The sequence below is a fragment of the Aphelocoma coerulescens genome, chromosome 1 (genome assembly GCF_041296385.1).
Source record: "Aphelocoma coerulescens isolate FSJ_1873_10779 chromosome 1, UR_Acoe_1.0, whole genome shotgun sequence".
In the NCBI taxonomy this organism is placed as follows: Eukaryota; Metazoa; Chordata; class Aves; order Passeriformes; family Corvidae; genus Aphelocoma; species Aphelocoma coerulescens.
The window spans coordinates 72,336,837-72,355,296 of NC_091013.1; the positions used below are offsets into that span (position 1 = coordinate 72,336,837).

The 18,460-nt window shown below is 43.1% G+C and overlaps 2 protein-coding genes across 7 annotated transcripts in view; one reads left to right on the forward strand and one right to left on the reverse strand.

The window, feature by feature from the left end:
• The window catches only part of FLT1 (fms related receptor tyrosine kinase 1), a 109,373-nt gene that overhangs the window by 69,521 nt on the left and 21,392 nt on the right, over positions 1 to 18,460 (forward strand). For 5 of the 6 annotated variants that reach the window (XM_069012687.1, XM_069012703.1, XM_069012680.1 and 2 more), the window contains exons 14-17: positions 3,959 to 4,105; positions 5,935 to 6,066; positions 12,279 to 12,385; positions 15,756 to 15,894. In XM_069012687.1, coding sequence (XP_068868788.1) covers positions 3,959 to 4,105; positions 5,935 to 6,066; positions 12,279 to 12,385; positions 15,756 to 15,894 — 525 coding nt within the window. Of the gene's footprint in view, positions 1 to 1,050; positions 2,754 to 3,958; positions 4,106 to 5,934; positions 6,067 to 12,278; positions 12,386 to 15,755; positions 15,895 to 18,460 lie in introns of those variants that run through there. The other variant, XM_069012719.1, reaches the window with a different exon arrangement.
• The window catches only part of PAN3 (poly(A) specific ribonuclease subunit PAN3), a 103,259-nt gene continuing 102,344 nt past the window's right edge, over positions 17,546 to 18,460 (reverse strand). The window contains exon 20 of the mRNA XM_069012751.1: positions 17,546 to 17,662. Coding sequence (XP_068868852.1) covers positions 17,606 to 17,662 — 57 coding nt within the window. The 3' untranslated portion in view covers positions 17,546 to 17,605. The remainder of the gene's footprint in view (positions 17,663 to 18,460) is intronic.

Below are 18,460 nucleotides of genomic sequence, written 5' to 3' on the forward strand. Positions count from 1 at the left end.
TGTTGGTCAATTTTTAAAGTCAGTTCTGCACTAATGTAAAAAACTACTGATAAAAGTGTGAGTGTTGCTTCTGGCCTGAAGATTCAGGAGTTTGTAATGCTGTAATTATTTTATTAAGTGAGGAATGTTACACTAACACAACTGACAAGGTTTTAGCCAGCACAGTGTGTTAATACATTTTTAAAATACAAATTCAAAACTGAAGCCATTAAAAATATTCATTGCTTTTGGTATGCAAATGACAATTGGATTTATTATGGGGATTAAGAACCAGCCAAACTGCTGAAGGAGAATTAAGGGCAACCTGAGAATTCCTTGTGAGCATTTCCCCTTTTCTTTTCCTTTGTCATGATTTTGCTATGAGATGTTTCTGTGTGTTATAAATTCTGTATAAGGAAGAAGTTACTATTTTTAATAGATCTGATAACTTTATTTTTTTACAATACATAGCTTTTATTATTTTTGGTTGCATTTATGATTGATCATTTATATAGCATTTACATAAGCCATAACAAAACAGACCACAATGACCAAAATAGCTACAGCAAAGGAACAAAGTGGCTGTGCTTTTAAAATAGAGGTTGACAACATGACAGTTTCTTGCGCTTGGGAACTCACCAGACTATTTCCTCCTTTAGGTATCGAGACCGTGTCCCACGGCTAAACTTGCCTTTCACGTGGGAATTGCTTTTGTCAAGTGTGAAAGGGTAAACAATAGCATTTCCCCATAATGCCAGTTTCATGGAGCCTAAAATGCCTAGAAAACAATTGATAACCTGGAAGTTGTCAGAGTAAAGAAAAGAATAATCATTTATATGTTGAAATGTCACCTATAGCCTACTTGTATACAGTAGCTCTTTTGTTCATTATTAGCATGATGGCTTCCAGAAACAATGTGTTCTTGCAAAGGGATCAGGCTCTCTTTTTTCCTAAAACATGCCTAAAATGCAAGTGAAGTCGTTGGTGACTGCTTAAAAATGGAGCAAGCGCACTCTTTAGCATTTGCAATTCTTCAGAAGAATTATAATACAGAATCCCCTTTTTTCCTAGGGTATTTTGTGGGAAGACATTTGATGGCAAGGTGGGCGGTGATGACAGGACGTTATGAATTTTCCATGGCCTTGGGAGCCGAAGCATGATGATTTGTAGCAGCCAGTTGCCAGGCAATATGAGTTTGGGTCAGAAAAAAAAGAGATGTGGCAATTAGACTGTTCTTCTGTGAAATTGTTGTGCATTGCAATGATGTATGTCACTGCTGAGTGGATGTCCCACCAGCCTGGTCTCAACCAGCACTCAGAGGGCCACGCTGTGCAAGGATGTCCTAACATCCCAATGTGGCTGTCTGTGTTGGAGGGCACAGAGAAAGCTCACTGGAAACCTTTGAGGAAAGCAGTTCTTGGTGGCAGGATAAAAACTACTGATGTTGCTTTTGATGTCCTCGGATGACTGGAGAATCTCATGGGTTTGGGGAGTTTCTCTGCCTTCTGTTGTGTAATATATTATTTAGGGAGAAAGGTGTGAATTATATTTCTTCTTTTTTTTTTAAGTGTTTAAAATAAAGCTTGTATTTATATTTTTGTACTGATTAATAAAAAATAAGTGAACAGACAACATAATCGTAACAAAGGGCAAAAGTGGATGGAACGCAAATGTAAACCCCAAAATTAATGAATTGTAATTTTTTCCCTTTGTTTGCTTTTAAAAATGCAAATTCCCCCTCCCTACCACCCCAGGTCAGACAACTACTCTGACACCAGTGTCCTGTTCTCCCCTCTGTGACACCCCTGTCACTCCGCTGGGCCAAATTCTGCCTACAATGAAGTTCCTCAGAGTAACTGAGAGCAGAGTTTGGCCAGCAAGGCAACATTTGCGGGCAAGCATGAAGGCTGGGGTCAGGTCCAGGGAGTTGCCCTGGGCACTGAGCCCCACACTGTGCTGGTGGCCAGGCTAGCCCCTCGGCTTTGGAGTGAGCAGAGTGGGACATTGGAAACTGTCCCCTTTGGCTTCACTGCAAAAATGAACGGGAGAAAACAGGTGGTTTGCAAAAGAGAATAATCCTCAGGTTGACCAAGTCCTTGAAAAATCAGCTGATTGTAGCAGAGAAATTATTGAAAGTATGTGAATGATGACTTAAGTTTTAAGCAAAAAAAGTTTTTCTTAATATGAAAACCCATCTTTAGTGTATGGCTATAAACAAATTAAAATTAATCACAACTCACAGAACGTGTGATTTGCCTTTGTTTTGTCATCTTGTCCACCTTCATTTTGGATGTCTGGGCTGGGGTGTCTGTCAGGGACTGCTAATAAATGTGGAGTTCTTCTCAGCACACGTATGTGGATATGCCTCAGACTGTACTTGATCATAGTGTTGTGAAAAATGAGAACTGAGCAAAAATTGAGGCGAGGCATCAAGAAGAAGAGGGCAGTCTTCTTGGCTGCAAGGCAAATATAGTTGACTATGTCATTGTGTAGGTATGTGATGAAGAATTTATAGCGTCTCTCATAAGCAATGCTGTTTGGGAAGAGAGAACAAATTGTCTACTGGTCTGTAAACCACAAATATCACTGCCTGTGGAAATTATTGGCTTGCAGCTCAGAAAAGCCCAAAAGCCATAGTCATTGCACAGTCATGGCTATGTTGGGATTAAATTCAAGGGGTAAGGGCACAGAAAAGGTAGCCCACTTTAAAAGTGTTTTTAGCGCTGTGGGGCTCATGCACACTGCATAAGCTGGTTGTACATAGGGGTTTAATATTTCTGGACAGTTTTTATTTATGGCTGGTAACAGAATAATTATGAAGATGGAAATGGCTGATGGCTAATTTTTCTGTAAGAATAAAGAATGATCTTCCAAACACATCATATATGAAATTTAGCTGATACTAAACTTGGTGTATTGGCATCTCTTGCAGCTTCAAAGAAAATATTTGCAAAGAGTTGGTTTCTGCTTTGGTTTTTTTTTGTTTCATATTTGGAAAGCGTGTATTACCACTGCTGCTCCTGGCAGTGTCCTTGAAGGGAAAGGTTGCAAATAATCAGGGAATTTGAGGGAATCTGCAGAGCATCTCCATCTATGACACTGCTCAGGAATCCTCCATCACTGCTTTAAATGGACCAAAATATCAAAAATAATTATGTGAGAGTTGCAATGAGAATGAAAGATGTTGCCATACAATGTGCATAAATGTTGTAAATACTTTGACCTTTGTCAGAACAGCCTTTGGCTCTGTATGAAGTGAGGGAAGGAGTGGCAAAGGGTTGAAATGATCATGAGATTGTTTTGTTTCTTTGGATGACTTTAACATGATGTTTATACTGTGTTTTTGAAATGCTATGGTGTGGTTTGGCCAGGCCTGGTTATGTCCAGCCAAGTACATGAAATGCAAAAGTGGAATAAGTTATGAAGACTTTGGTACAATGCTGCTGTGCTCATGGTTACTGGGTTTTGATTATGCAAATTTACTGGGTATGATTTGTAACTGTACTCTTTAAAGTAAGTAAATTATCAAAGTCACATTCGTGGATGCCATGGTGTACGGAGCTACAAGGTGCTATCAGCAACACAGAGATACTTGGCTAACAAGAGTGTTCTGACGATTCTTCAAATCTTTGGTGTCACTGTTTGTTTCTTTTGATGATGAAAAACTGAGCTTTCATAGAAACTCATTGCTTTTGGTATAAACAAGCGTGGTTGGTCATGGACCTGAGAAAATCTTTTGAACACTGTCATCGTTGTGTGTCTTCATGGGTCACTATAACCTGCTATTGCTGAGTAATGGGAGTTCTCTGTACACACCAAACCCTCCTGAGCAAAGTAGAAGAGTAAATAAAATCAGTGAAAAATGAACTTGGTAGAACAGCCATAGCAGTCTCTAACACCAGTAAAATGAGTGTAGGGAAGATAATTAAATCCCCACCGTTACAAGAATGTAAAACAAAGGTGTTGTTTTGTCTTATAGCTCAAGAGGCACCAGCCCTGCTGCAGCAGCTTACGGATCAGACAGTGAACGCCAGTAACTCTGCCATGTTGGAGTGCCAGGCTCGTGGTATTCCTGAGCCCCAGATATCCTGGTTTAAAAACCATGAGGAAATACAGCAAGAACCAGGTGAGAGCTTTGTGTACTCACCTACCTCTTACAGTAGGCTTTTTATTTACCCATCTGCCTTAGGAAGCCGTTTCCAGAGTTATTGGCATCAGTATCCAGATGTAAGAAAGGCAGTCAGGCACAACCCAGGTGCTCCAGGTTATTCTGTCTCACTCCAAAACGTGAGCCAGGCTGGAGATCCAGACACAATGGGTCTCTGTGGAATTGGTGAACTCTTCATCTTATAAGAGTCATCTCCAGAGAAACATATTTCCCTCCATTTATTATAGAGGGAGCTCAAGGATCAGGTGTCTTAGCCAGCAGATAACTAGGCAAGAGAAAACCAAGCTCTCATGATGTGTATGGAAGTACTGGGGGAGTCTGTGGTCAGGCGTTCGAAGTCTGGTTTTGAGTCACAAGCTATACAGGAGACTAAATCCATGTCTGGGGTGTCCAAAATCCAAATGCATCTACTCGTGGCAGAGGAATCCAGGTCTCATGGAACAGAAAAGGAACAGCTTCCCAGGCGGCAAGTTGCAACAACAGGAAAAGTTTGGGAGCTGTTTACTGCTGTTTCTGGAATGTGGTTTCAAAGATCAGCTTTGAAATGTCCAGCTGCTGGCACCACAGTCATTGAAGTGTTCCTTGGATATTCCAGATGGAAATGAATGACAGAGGAAAAGGCAAAACCTTTCTCATGGGAATTCATGCCCATCAAAAATGTTCAGAGAGGCTTGGTTCATAGGAGCTTGAATTATAAGTGTAGTCTTCTACAGAATGTTTTAGAAAGTTTGTAGTTATGGTTCTGTCTTGAATTATTGGAAATTACTATAGCATGAATAAAAACAACTGGAAAACATTCTGAGGATTTCTGCAACTGAGTTATAAGCCTGTGCAGACTTGCAGCCCAGGCACTAAGCTTAATCTAGTGCCAGATTCCATGAAGCTTTGCAGTGACCCCATCACTGCAGTGTGCGTTAATAACACTATCTTCCAAAATGAATGTTATGTGTCTAACTTGGGTGCAGTGCAACAGATAAAATTAGGAGCCTGGGAGATGTCTCCCGAGGGTAGGTCAGAGCACTGTACTTAGGTGCCTGAAATAGATGGTGGGAATACATTTTGATGGGACTGTAGTTCTGATGGAGCCAAACACAAGTGTGTACTTGACTGCACATTTCCTGGCTAGAAGGTGCCTTAGCAGCAGTCCTGAGGCCAAATCTGCTCCCTGCCTCTTCCTTGCTTCTTGGAGAATTGCCCAGGCTGGCTTCTGGGTTGACCTAGGTGGAATAAACAAGATGTTTAAAACTTCAGGGTGTTTCAGGGTACACTGCCTGGGAACTCTCCTTGCACTATCAGCACCTCTTTGCAAAGAAGCCCATCATTCCATGCCACATGGGCAGGTGAGATTTGGGGGAAGTCTGCTGCCCATAGGGGCAGTCTGAACAGCTTTTGGAAGGGCTCTAAGCTTGAGCTGCTTCTGGGGCAGACCTGGGCCTGTAAGTGCAGTAACAAGAGTACCCTTTTTCCAAAAGCTGGAGACAACGCTAAAGCGCTCACATGGATGAAAGCATAGGCATAGTGCTAATCAACATCAAAAGTACCAAGTACTTCCAAGATCCTTCCCATAGGCTGAGCTTTTTGGCTCACACAAGTGCTTTGTAAACACTGATTTCCAAAAGATTTTCAAAGCATCCCAGTATATTTGGCTTTCCTGCAGATAACACTGTGCCCTGCAGTCTGTGGCTCAGCTTTCTTTTGGGAAGAACTTGAAGCAGATACTGTTACATAAGGGCCAGTTTTTGTTTATATCCTGGCTCCCTCTCACTGCAAAATATTTCATTTCACAGGAATAATTTTAGGGCCTGGAAGCCGAATGCTGTTTATTGAAAGAGTAAAAGAAGAGGATGAAGGACTTTACCAGTGTATAGCCACCAACCTGAAAGGGTCTGTGGAGAGTGCAGCATATGTCACAGTACAAGGTAAGGCACCACACTAAATGGGAAGAGCAAGCTTTCCAGAGGGATGTTCTTAGGCTGGAAGGGCAGAGGTATGACCTGGACTCATCTGGTGATCTCTGAAGCAATTTGAAGGAAGTTCTAGCAAGGGAAGTGTACCAGGTTGGAAAGGAAGCCCAGCAGGAAATGCTAATTCAGAGTGTGTTTACACTGACCTAAAAAGAAGAATTGCTTCAACCCAACAAAGATCAGGTCAGGGTAGAAGACAAATGTAAATTTAGTATCAGCAAAACAAACAAAAAACAGAGTAAGAAATACTCTCCTACCCACACATTTTCCCATTTTGGGTTAATTCCATAAAAATTAGAGGCCTGGGATATTCTCTATTGTTTATTTTCAGTGTAAAGTGAACTGCCAAATCAGACTAGAAGGCTTTAGCCTAGCAATAGCTACATATGCAAAAGTACTACTAGAAGTAGTTTGATCTAGTTATTTCTGTAACCACTACTTGATTTATTTGCTATTTGTTTAAATGTCCAGCATTGTTCCACCTTCTGACAATCTCAACTCATGCCTATGGCAGTGATTTCTATCAATTAATTTTACATTGAATAAAGATAAAGTTTATTCAGTGACCTTTCAGTTTCATTGAATACCCTTTTGGCTCATGAATTATGAGATTAGAGAAGTAGGTTGATATTCTCCATGTAGGTCAGTCTCATGTATGAATTAAATTTGACATAATCTCTTTTACTGACCTGGTGTTAAGTAAATAGTCCTAAATGCATTTAGTTGCTTCTTATTGAACATAATTTGACTATCACCAGGCCTCTTAGGCAGAGATTATATGTTTGTGGATGTTCTCACACAGTTGTTAAATGTGTCTGAATACTACTCAGTATTCGGATACCACCCTGCAGCACAAAAAATTAAGACTAATATTGATTTTTTGCCAGGAGTGTGTAGGCAGTCGGAACTAGTGGTGATGATACAATGATGTTTTTGCTTTAAAAGGTCAGGGATAAGTATATGTACATGTGGGCTGGCCTAACTAGCGAAATTGAGGAGTTAAAGCACCTATCCCCTTATGAATAATTATAGAATCATAGAATGGGCTGGGTTGGAAGGAGCCTTAAATATCCTCTAGTTCCAGCCTGGTCTAGTGGAAGGCAGGAACACCTCCACCAGATCAGGTTGCTCAAAGCCCCCTCCAAGCCAGCCTTGCACACTTCCAGGGATGTGGCATCCACGGCTTCCCTGGGAAACCTGTGCCAGGACCTCACCACCCTCTGAGTAAAAAATTTCTTCCTAATATCTAATCTAAACCTGCCCTCTTTCAGTGTGAAATCATTCTCCCTTGTCCTGTCACTCCATGCCCTTGGAAGAAGTGACTCTCCAGCTCTCTTGTAGACCCCCTTCAAGGAATGGAAGGCTGACAAAAAGTCTCTCTGGAGCTTTCTCCTCTCCAGGGTGAATGATTCCAGCTGTCTCAGCCTGTCTTCATAGGAGAGGTGCTTCAGCCTTCTGGTCATCTTTGTGGCCTTCTTCTAGACTCACTCCAAAAGATCCACATCATTCTTATGTTGGAGGCCCCAGAGTGGGATTGCAGCACTCAAGATGGGGCACAAGAGTGGAGTAGAGAGGCAGAATCACCACCCTCTAAGTGCCTTGATAATACAAAGGTTTTTACAGCTGCTGTAACAGCTAAATGAATAACTTGTGCCAGGCGGTTGCTGTCCAAATCATCCTACTAATTCATATTCATGGACAATGTAATTCATTATTGTATTGATTTTTAACATAGTTGAAGCTTGGCTGTTCATTACAATCACAAGCATTCTGTCAGATGGCTTCTAGGAAGTCATATATCCTAGTCCTGAGGAGAGGAAAGACAGCAGCCAAGAAGGCTTCTTCGGTGGTTACATGTCCTGAGGGACCACTGGCAATGTTCTTGTACGACTGCTGTGGGAGCAGGAGGTGAAGACTACCACATTAAAATTTATGGCTTTGAGACTGGATGATAAAAAGAGAGAGAATTTGTCTTATCTACTATGATCAAGGAAAATGTCTTTCTATGCTTTTCCAGCTACATGAAGGGATGTCACTAGAGGTTTTTTACCCATTCCTACACTCCTGTGGAGTGTCTGTCCCTCTCCCAGGAAATGGCAGCCTCCCACCTCCTCCCTGAGCCTGGAGGGACAAGATCAGGGCTTGAATGTGGGGCTCTCTCTAAGCTTTGCCACTTTCTTGTCTCTCTGAGAAACACAGGCCCTGTGCCTGCTGCTGTGAGCACCAAAGCCTTGCCTCTGTCCTGCGGGTCTCGCAACATGGGGCTGCAGATCAAGGGAAATACAGCAGCGCCTCATGTCGATGGCCACGTTTAGCAGATTGGAAGAGTAGTTTGTGAATGAGTCAGGAAGGAAACAGTCTGCTGTCTTTATTTCCTCTGAAAAAACATTCTTATACTCACAGATAAAACAATGTGTTATTTTTGTGTCCGAGATGGATGAATGGATGGCGGAATCAAAGGGCCGTCTTTAAATAATTGTAGGCTGTGTTTGGTTTGGAAGCAGGGGTTTGTGGGCTGTCTGAGGAGAAGAAGGGCCACGTTTGGGTGCATGTCAGAGCAATCTCTCTGCTTACTCGTGGCTAAGGAACTGAAGAGGCAGCAAATCTGCAAGGACAGAATAGAAACAGCAAATGGCTGCCAGAGCACTCAGCAGGTGGGGGGAGGACTGTATCCCTAAAAGTCTGGGGAGAAATGCTGATGGGCATGTGGGGAACACAGACTCTTGGGCAGCTTTCTTTTGGGGGTCAACCCGCTCGCAGAGTTGCCATGAAAGCCATGCCCTGCCTCCCCTACTGAGGGCCCTCAGACCTCCTGTCAGAAGGAGCCAGGGATACAGTTAATTGCAGAGGTGCTGCTTTGAAGGAGATGTGTTGGCAAAGGAAGGAGCACCTTTTACAGCTCGTGCTCACTGAAATATGGACATAGACAGGCAAAGGAATACAACAATGTGCCCTGTCTTAAAGGTGACGTTTGATAACTTAATGTGAACCCTGCTGATGAAAAGGAAAACATCTCATTTATTAAGTATTCACTGAACTATTCTGATACTATGAAAATGGTGTTAGCTTTTTAAATAACTTCTATTGAAATTACTTCTTTTAAACAACTTTCCTTTCCTTTCTGTCTGTCTGTCTATCTATCTATCTATCTATCTATCTATCTATCTATCTATCTCCCTCCCTCCCTCCCTACCTACCTAACCACCCTTTCTGACTTTTCATCTCAAAACATCTTTGTGCCTTTTGAGTCATGCTGAAGTCATCAAGAGCTTCCCCATGAAGTTTAACTGGAATGCCTGCAGCTACTAAATGAAGCTCAGCCTGGGTAATGACTTAAGTTTGTAAGAGTGAAGGTGGACATCAGGGGACACTAAGACTCCTGTTACCTCAGAATTCCACCGGAGAGGGTTGGAATGGAGCCCTGGTGGTCAATAGTTCAACCTCAGTTCAAACCATCACCAATGGTCTGGCTAAGCTATGGTGACCTCCAAGGGTGGATATTCTTCAGCATGTCCAGTCACCTATCCCGATGCTGCAGCACTAGGATTGTGAGATCACATGGATTAAGCAGGGTAGATCCCATTGGAGTAGGGGTGAGGGATGCTTTAGCTGCAGCAGATTAGTGTTGTTGCCCCAGGCATTGCTTTTTCCCTGGTTGACACCCGAGCTGCACTGCAATGTTTAGGTGTTTAGAGCTGAAATCCTAATGGGAAAGCCCATGTCAGCCAAAGGCTTGAGGTGGTAGCTGGAGGGATCAGCACATTAACCCAGGCTCTCATCCTGGCATACTTGCATGGTTCTAATGGCTTCTGTTGCTATGAAAAAGAGAAGATGCTGCTGGTGGCACTGCTTCACTCGCCCCCACATCACCCCTCTGCAGTCCTGCACAGACATGGAGTGGTACAGGAGGGCTTTGGAGGGGCTCTGGGGGAGAAAGGGGGCTGCTGCTTAGGGCAGTCAGGCAGATGGGACAGAGCTGCACACTGGTAAAAGTCTTTGTCTATTGAGGTGTTTGCTGAGTAAAGGTCTGGGATGGGGGTGTAAGGGGAAGACAGAAATCTTCGGCTACCAGGCAAAGAGAAGGATTTAGTGCTGGTTACAGCCTCACCAAAGTCTGCTAATCCTAAGGCCTCTTCTGAGTGTTTTTGCCTGTTCTGCCTCAAATCAAACCTTTTTCTATCCACCTGAGAGACACTCAGAGAGCTCTGACTTCAAGGCTTTTAGCAAGACTGGAGTCTGGCATTTGATAACCCAGCCCAACCTCAGCTTGGAGAAATGCTTTCCAGTTGCCTGCATTTACCCAAACATTTCAAAGACAGCACCTTTGCATCTCTTTCCTGACTCCTGGGCAGCTACTGAAGTCGTTAGACTGTTGCTGCCTTCCACCTCAGGCCTGGCTGTACCTCATGGGTTTTCCATATCCTGCATATGAAGCTGTGGCAACCAATGAACCTTCAGCCCCTCCAGGTTTTGCTGAATAAATGTCAGAAACTATTATCTTCCATCTGCAGGAGCGCTGTTCAGAAGCAAGAGGAGACTATCCATATGTAAAAGGGAATACTGATGCCAGAGACTGGGCAAGCTCATTAGGTGTATTATTTATGCCATCACATCCATATCTAAATCAAGTACTTAAAAAAATACTTGTGAAAAAAGAACACTGTTGGTATTTTGGGGGACTATTTTATCTCCATTTGTAGTTGCAGCCATGTTTTTCCTCAATGAGCTTTATTCTCAAAGCTCCAGAATGGACATGCCAGGGGAATCTTAGATAGGGGCAGGAATACAAATCTGATTATCATTTTTAGGGAGGGAAGACATTATGCTAATTAAGGAACACATCCTCTGAACAAAGCTCTGTAGCCTTGCCTAAAACCAGGCAGCACATCTCTCTGGATTACCAGGTAAACCCACCAGTGAGACATAATAATACCTTATTCATTTGTCAGGAGCAACACCAAGCTGCCAGGCTCTAAAAGTCTGCAAGTGCAGTTGACAAAATACTGTGAAATCATGTTCCAAATTATTCCTGCTTGTCCTCTCATGTACCCTCTCTGGAGGGTATATCAGAACAAGAGGCAGGATATGATGGTTCTTTTTGCATTTGCTACCAATCAGATGGAAAACATATTGTGGGGAGTGTGGGATTTTGATGCGATCACAGGATTTGCAAAACAAACTGCTCTGAAACTATTTTACAAATCCCTAAATAGCAGTCTGAAGTGAGTTTTATTCTGGCTTTTTTTAAGATCCGTCAGTGGGCTCTAATACTTTCCAGATTTCTAATGTTCATGTTTTCTTGCTGCTTCATTTTCAGTTGTTGTTGGTTTTGTTTTTCCCTTTCTGTGCTTAATCTGTTCCCTGGTTTCTAGAGCTCTCCCAGACATTTGGGTTCTGTGAGGTGCTGCTGGGAAAGGAGGGGGTCCCGTGTTCCCTCAGGGAGCCTGGCCATGTGCTGCTGCTGTGACTGGCAAGAGACCTGAGGGCACAGAGCCTGCCAGGGGAGCAGTGGATTGGAGGGAGTGCTCAGCCATATGCCCTGGGTTTCTGCCCAGTGGGAATGAGGCTCAAGACCCCTGGACCATGCTGTGTATGCGCTGAGCTCCCTGGTGACAGAACAGATCCGTCCAAGCCATGGGAAGAAGAGCTCATGGACTCCTGCTGGTAGCACCATGAGTCTCCAAGAGAATCCCCAGCTCACACCCAGCGATGGTTTTGGTGAGGGCTGGTGGGTTTCCAGCATGTCTGGAAGGCTGCAGAGCTCAGCCAACAGCAGGGAAGAGCTCTCTGAGCAGTGGATGAGGAAAGGCATCAAGTCCTGGGCAGCAAACCCCAAGCAGCAGCACTGCAACATGTCCTTGGAGTCACTGATGCCTACACCAGCACAAGCCCTCCCAGGAGCTTCTGCTGCATGTTAGCAGCAGCTCTCACACCACAGTACTGCCTGTGGGAAAGGCCCAGCAGAGCCATCCCCTCTGTGCAGCCTTGTCCTCTCCTGAGGCTGCAGGAGACCTTTTTTTTGGCTCTGTGAGCTAGTCCAAACAGAGATTAATACCCCATTGAATAGAGCTGGTCCTTCCTGGTATTTTATTTTAATGGCAAAAAAACATGAAGTGCCCTTGGTTTGCAGGTCATTTTCTAATATGTTTACCACTTGATTTTCCCAGGCATATCAGAGAGGTCAAACCTGGAGCTGATAACTCTGACCTGTACCTGTGTGGCTGCGACGCTGTTCTGGCTCCTGCTGACCCTCTTCATTCGCAAGCTGAAGAGGGTAAGAACAGACAGGGATCTCCCAGTGGCACCTGTGTCTCCTTGGCAGCCCTTTGCTCACATCAGAAAACTTTTCCCATGCTGCTGGGGATGCTGAGTCTACCAAAGAAAAAACGTGTTTCACTTTCACAGCACCAAGTCTGCCAGAGCTCAAGGAATGCTTGGACAACACTCTCAGGCACATGGCATGACTCTTGGGGCTGTCCTGTGCAAGGCCAGGAGCTGGACTTTAATGATCCTTGTGGGTCCCTTCTGACTGAGAATATCCTGTGATTCTGTGATTCTTTGATACTGCTCACCCTTGTTCCTGGTGCAATAACCAGGCTGCTGATGGATGCTGGAGAACTGTGACTTGCAAGGCTGAGTATGAGTAAGCCAGAAAGAAAAGCCTGGGTGGGGGACAAGGCTCTGAGGCTCACAAGAATTTGGGTGCCTGACTCACACCCAAGGCATCCTCATTCCCTTATAAAAACTGTGGGGGTTTGGCATCTTAATGTCTTTGAAGATCTGAGTGAGTGGGAATGACAGATCTTCACAGAATGTGCTGGGGTCTGGTTTGCAGTGTCTGGTATGATTACATCACTTCCAAAGTAATATTTTACTGAAGGAGTTTTGATGGTGCAGCTTCAAAAGCAGGTGATCCTGTATCATCATGATGAATTTAACTGCCCCTGCAGCCAACCCTCCTTCTTGTCCGAGGCTGACTGTGATTGTCTAAAACCCCTTTTTGCTGACAGCACCCTGTCTGCCTTGTATAGTGTGTGCAGGTTAAACCACAGCAGCTTTCCCAAGCAGACAATACAACTCCTCAGCTGTGCAGAAAGACCTCAGTGTAACCTGTAGGAGCAGATGGATTTGAGGGAAGGTACTGGGGCACTGCAAGATGTGAGCTGAGAAATGGCTGCATGCCCCCCCTGTCCTCACTCCCACAGCACCACCAGCCCAGGGGTATCACAGAGCAGCACCACAGGGATCTGCTCACAGCCACCACAGCTGAGCACGTCCCAGCTGGCTGAATGATGGGTCCAGGCTAAAGGTCCACTGCAGCCTGGAGCACCATTTTATCTCAACCTGCATTAAGGCCTGCCGGTATCTTAGGTTGGGTTCTGAGGACATTTATTGACTGATGGGAAAGTAGCACTAGACCTCCAAATCAGGGTGGTATGGCAGCAGTCACTCTGCCTGCATTCCTACTGCTGCAAGCCTTAGTGAGCAGAATGTGTGGGAGTCTGGGGGGAAAGGAAAGCAAAGGTCAGCTGAAGCTGTGGAGAAACTTCATAGCTGTAAGAGAAATTACAAGGCAAGTGGGACCAGTTCTGAATGCTCAACAGCAACGATGAGGCAAGTTATAGCATGACTGCAAATCTTGGGAAAAAGTGAGCTTTAAGTGTAGCAAGGGGGTGCAGATCTTTTTCATTTATTTTTTTATGAGACCAAAACTTGTTAGATTATTAAAAGATAATAAAAACATCATCATTGCTGTAGAACAAGGGACTTTAACTAAATGACATGTCAAGGCTCCTTTCCAGATGAGCCTTTCCAGCTAGTGCTAGTCTATGTTTATGGTCTTCTCTGTGTTTCTCTTATAAACCCTTACTCTCAAAGATTTATGTCTGGAACTACCTCTGAATTAAATTTTATGTAAAAATTATGTTGCCACAACAGAAAAAAAATATATGTTCTCCAAAAACATTTTCTTAAAGCATCTCTGTGATACACACAGGGACAGATTATATCCTTAACAATTTTTTATCATTGAAAATGTTGCTTCAAATCTCTAATTGTGCCAAAAATTTGATATTGAGTGCATGTGAAGAAAGAACTGTGGGAAAATGTCTGAATTTTCCACTCCCCTATTGCTTTTTCTGGGATGGGTCCACTTAAAAGGCTCTTCTGATGTGATGGGTAGGAGCAGTCTGGTACACACATTTCTAACTAGAAATGTCCTTTCTGGAGCACCACACAAGTTTCTGTTTCTACCCATATCCCACTTATCCATGCCCTTTTCAGACTTAGTGGATGGTTTGGAGCCAGGTTTTAAGCCTCCTGACTTTTCCCCAAGTATCAGTGCAGTCCTTCTTGGGATAAAATTTATGGCTTTGGGGAGGGTGAAAAGCAACTAGAACAGCAGTTGTTAATTACTGTCATTTTAGTCTAGTTCTGTTTGTAATCAAGGCATGCACAGCTAGTAATATCCTTCTCAAAAAACATACCTGGAAATGCAGGTATTAGGGACATATTTCCAAGCTGTAGAGGAGGGAAGTTGAAAGTCATAGGAGGCAGTTAAAGCAAACAATAGAAAAGAGAATATGTGGTTATATCTGTAAGTCTGTCAAACCTGTATGTCTGTGCCCAGGTGCTACTTCCACAAGTTTAGGAAAAACAACACCTTCAGGTTCAGTTCTGCAGATTTCCCCTAAATTCCAACCAATAGCCAGGAAATTATGGCAAACACTAGACCTTCTCTATAGAAATAGAAGTACTCCCATGTCAAGAAAAGTCGAGTGGATTAGAATGGCAGTCTTGATGCTCTTTGAAGGAACCTGTATTTCAAAATGGATGAACTGCAGGAAAATTTCAGATCAGGTTCATCTTTTTTTATATTTCTTATGTGAAGTGAATAATCCAGTTGCTCAGGAGAAACTAAACTGGCAAATTAATTTGAATTTTTATGGTTTAAATTATGTGTTTGAATCCAGCTGTTTATAAATTCCTCCAGACTCAAATGATTTGAGTAAATTTTTCAGAAATGATACCAAAGAAATAAAAAAATCCTGAAAATCTGTCAGCAGTTTCTGAATGTCCAGTGTCCTGACAAGTAGTCTTGCACAACTTCTAACCACATATGACCCATCTTTGTGGGATATATGGAACAAATAAACCCGGGCAGTAGAACTCCATCTGTTGCATGTGGCCCCTTCTTGCTTTGCACAATCATGAAGGAAAGTTATTCTTATCAGCAATGTTTAGTCACTTGCTGAAAATATTTCTCCTGATTGTGCAGAGGGCCTGTGTCATAACACCATGTGTTAATACAGACCCACATGGATTTCATTGAAGAAACTGGTATGTCACATGGGAGGAAAGCTAAAGGAAGGAGTTTCTTTTATATAAAAACTTATATATAGAAAATATATAGATATATTTATATACATAAATATATATATATTTATATATATATATATTTATATATATATATATATATATTTATATATAGAAAAGCCAAAGGGAGCTTAACCAAACCATCCACTGTGCAGTGAAAACATGCAGCTTTGTGAACAGAATGAACTTGGAGCCTTTGATCCAAACAAGAAGATGCTGACAGATAACCTTATCCTCTTTTTCATTTTACATTATTCTTTGTTTTCTAGCCTTATTCCTCTGAATTGAAGACCAACCATTACCTGTCAATCATAATGGATCCCGATGAAGTCCCCTTAGATGAGCAATGTGAACGTCTACCTTATGATGCCAGCAAGTGGGAAATTGCAAGAGAAAGGCTTAAACTAGGTAATATTGGAACAGTTTGTGTAGTGTTTGCATGGATTGAATAAGATGTATCTGTAACTGTGGGTAAAGGGGAGCTGGGTGTGTTCTAGGCACTGCCAGGTTTGGTGTGACCTATTCCACACTGAGAGCACTGATCTGTGAATGAATTACAGCCTTTGGACTGACCGACCACGTCCACTTGACTTTTCACATGTATATTTTGACTCCATGTGGGAAAATGAAAGTGGAACCACAAGACCATTTAGGTTGGAAAAGACCCTAAAGATGAAGTCCAGCCATGAATAATCTACCCGTTCACTCCAGGAAAAAGCTGTGGCAAAGGCTTTACTAAGGTCCAGGTAGACAACATCCACGGCCTTTTCCTCATCCATTAAGTTGGCCCCCTGGCCATAGAATACAGACAAGAGTGATGCATTCTGTATTTTGGAAACTGATTTACTTAAAACATGACACAAACAGTGCAACCAAAGAATTCCAAATCAGGCTGTCAACTTCGATGTTTCTCTCTCTAGACTCAGGAGCCTGACCTTTGGCATTTACTGTAATTTTGGTGATTCACTATAATAATGATGAAGAGTCTGGAGGGAAAGCTGTATGGGGAGCAAATGAGGTCACTTGGTCTGTTCAGCTGGAGGAGCTCATTGCAGTTACAACTTCCTTGTGAGGGGGAGAGGAGGGGCAGGCACTGAACTCTGCTCTGTGGTGACAGTGACAGGACCCGAGGGAATGGCCTGAAACTGTGTCAGGGGAGGTTTAGACTGGGTATTAGGGAAAGGTTCTTCACCCAGAGGGTGGTTGGGCACTGGAACAGGCTCCCCAGGAAGGTGGTCACAGCATCAGCCTAACAGAGTTCAAGAAGCATTTAGACAACACTCACAGGCATATGGTGTGCTGCTTGGAGTTGTCCTGTACAGGGCCAGGATCATCCACAAGGATGATCCTTGTGGGTCCCTTCCAACTCAGGATATTGTATGATTCTATGGTTTTCCTCCCTTTCTTCAACCTGTAAACTTGGAAAAATGCCTGTGCAGAAATGGGTCCTCGAAATCCATCCTGCACCCCTTCCTGTTTCTCCCTTTTCTTCTTTCTCCAGCACAGTCTCCTTGTTTTCTCTCTGTGCTGCAGTTTTATAAATATTCTTGTTATTGCACCATAAAGTGCAAGAATGTGACACATAAATCCACACATAAATAAATAAATATCCTTGAAAATGTTAAACCTACAGCCAGCTCCCCTGTAGATCTCCCAGCAAAAAGCATTAGTTTGGGACCATTCCTTATTAAGCCTAGTGTGGGGCTGATGGGAAGGGAAGGGGGGAAGGGACCATATTTTGAAGATGATGAATCCCTCCAGAAACCACACAGATTTTAGCAAGAAGGTCAACACTAAAATACCAGTGATAAGCTCAGCCTTGTTGCTATAGTGCTGTTTGTTCTTTCAGGCATGCATTACATTTGTCCTACAGCAAGGTCTAGAAAATCCTTGCATTTTAGTTAGGAGCTGTAACAGATTCCTCCTGTCCCCCGGGTATCAGGGACAGAACTAGATTAACACACAATGTGCACAGTTAGGATCACACTTAATTTGCCTGCCAGAAGACACAAGGTGACCAGATGTGGATAAGCACAGCTGAAATATATTTCTCTCGATTTATAATTGTCATACACAATTCTGGGAATGCTGGAACCTTGTGCTGGAGTGACTTCAATCTTCAGCCAATTTTCTTACAACGATGGACCAAGAGCCTGATGTGCAGACAATGTGACCACTGGGAAAGAAACAAGCAGAAATGGAATGTAAACACCAAGGAAAAACCCATGCCTTGCAGGGTTAGCGTCTGGAGTCCAGAGGTGACAAACGATGACCAGAGAATGAGTTAAAAGTGGAAGAACTGGTGTAAACAAATAAAGAATGCTGACAATGAATGAGAACCAGATTTGAAGAAGCTGTGTATGTGCAGTATGCTAGATTAGCTCAGTGCAAGTCCTGCCTACATGGCAGTTGGCTCAGTCTTTGAGTAACCTTGGCAGTCTCTGAGGATTAGTGTCTCACAAACACAAAATGTTCTTCTATGGTTTTTAAAAAATATTTTTTATTTAGAAATGCAACCCCTTCCAGCATCTGATGTGACTGTTTTTCTCTTTCCACCTTCTTATCCTCCAGGACACATATTTATTATACCTTTTGCAAAGAAGTATCTCCTTTCAGCCCACATCTCTTTTGCTGTGTGTTCCTCCAACATGCATACACACAGCCCACAGCTGTGATGCAATGCTTATATAACAGGACTCCCCCTTCATCTGTAAGAGGTACAGACATTACAGGAAATTTCATACGGGCATCACTGAAGTCAGGGTAATTAACATTCAGCATAGATTAATCTCACTGAGAGCAAAATGTCATCTTTTCTTTAGGCAGAAAAAGGCTGGTGCTATAAATCACTGTCAGTGTGGTCAGTGATAACACACTGTTAGCTGAGCTATCATGCACTTCTTAACTCTTGGGTTTGACCTTCCTAATCTGGAGAGGTGAGCCAGTGCCGATGCCGGGATGCAGGACCCGGGGG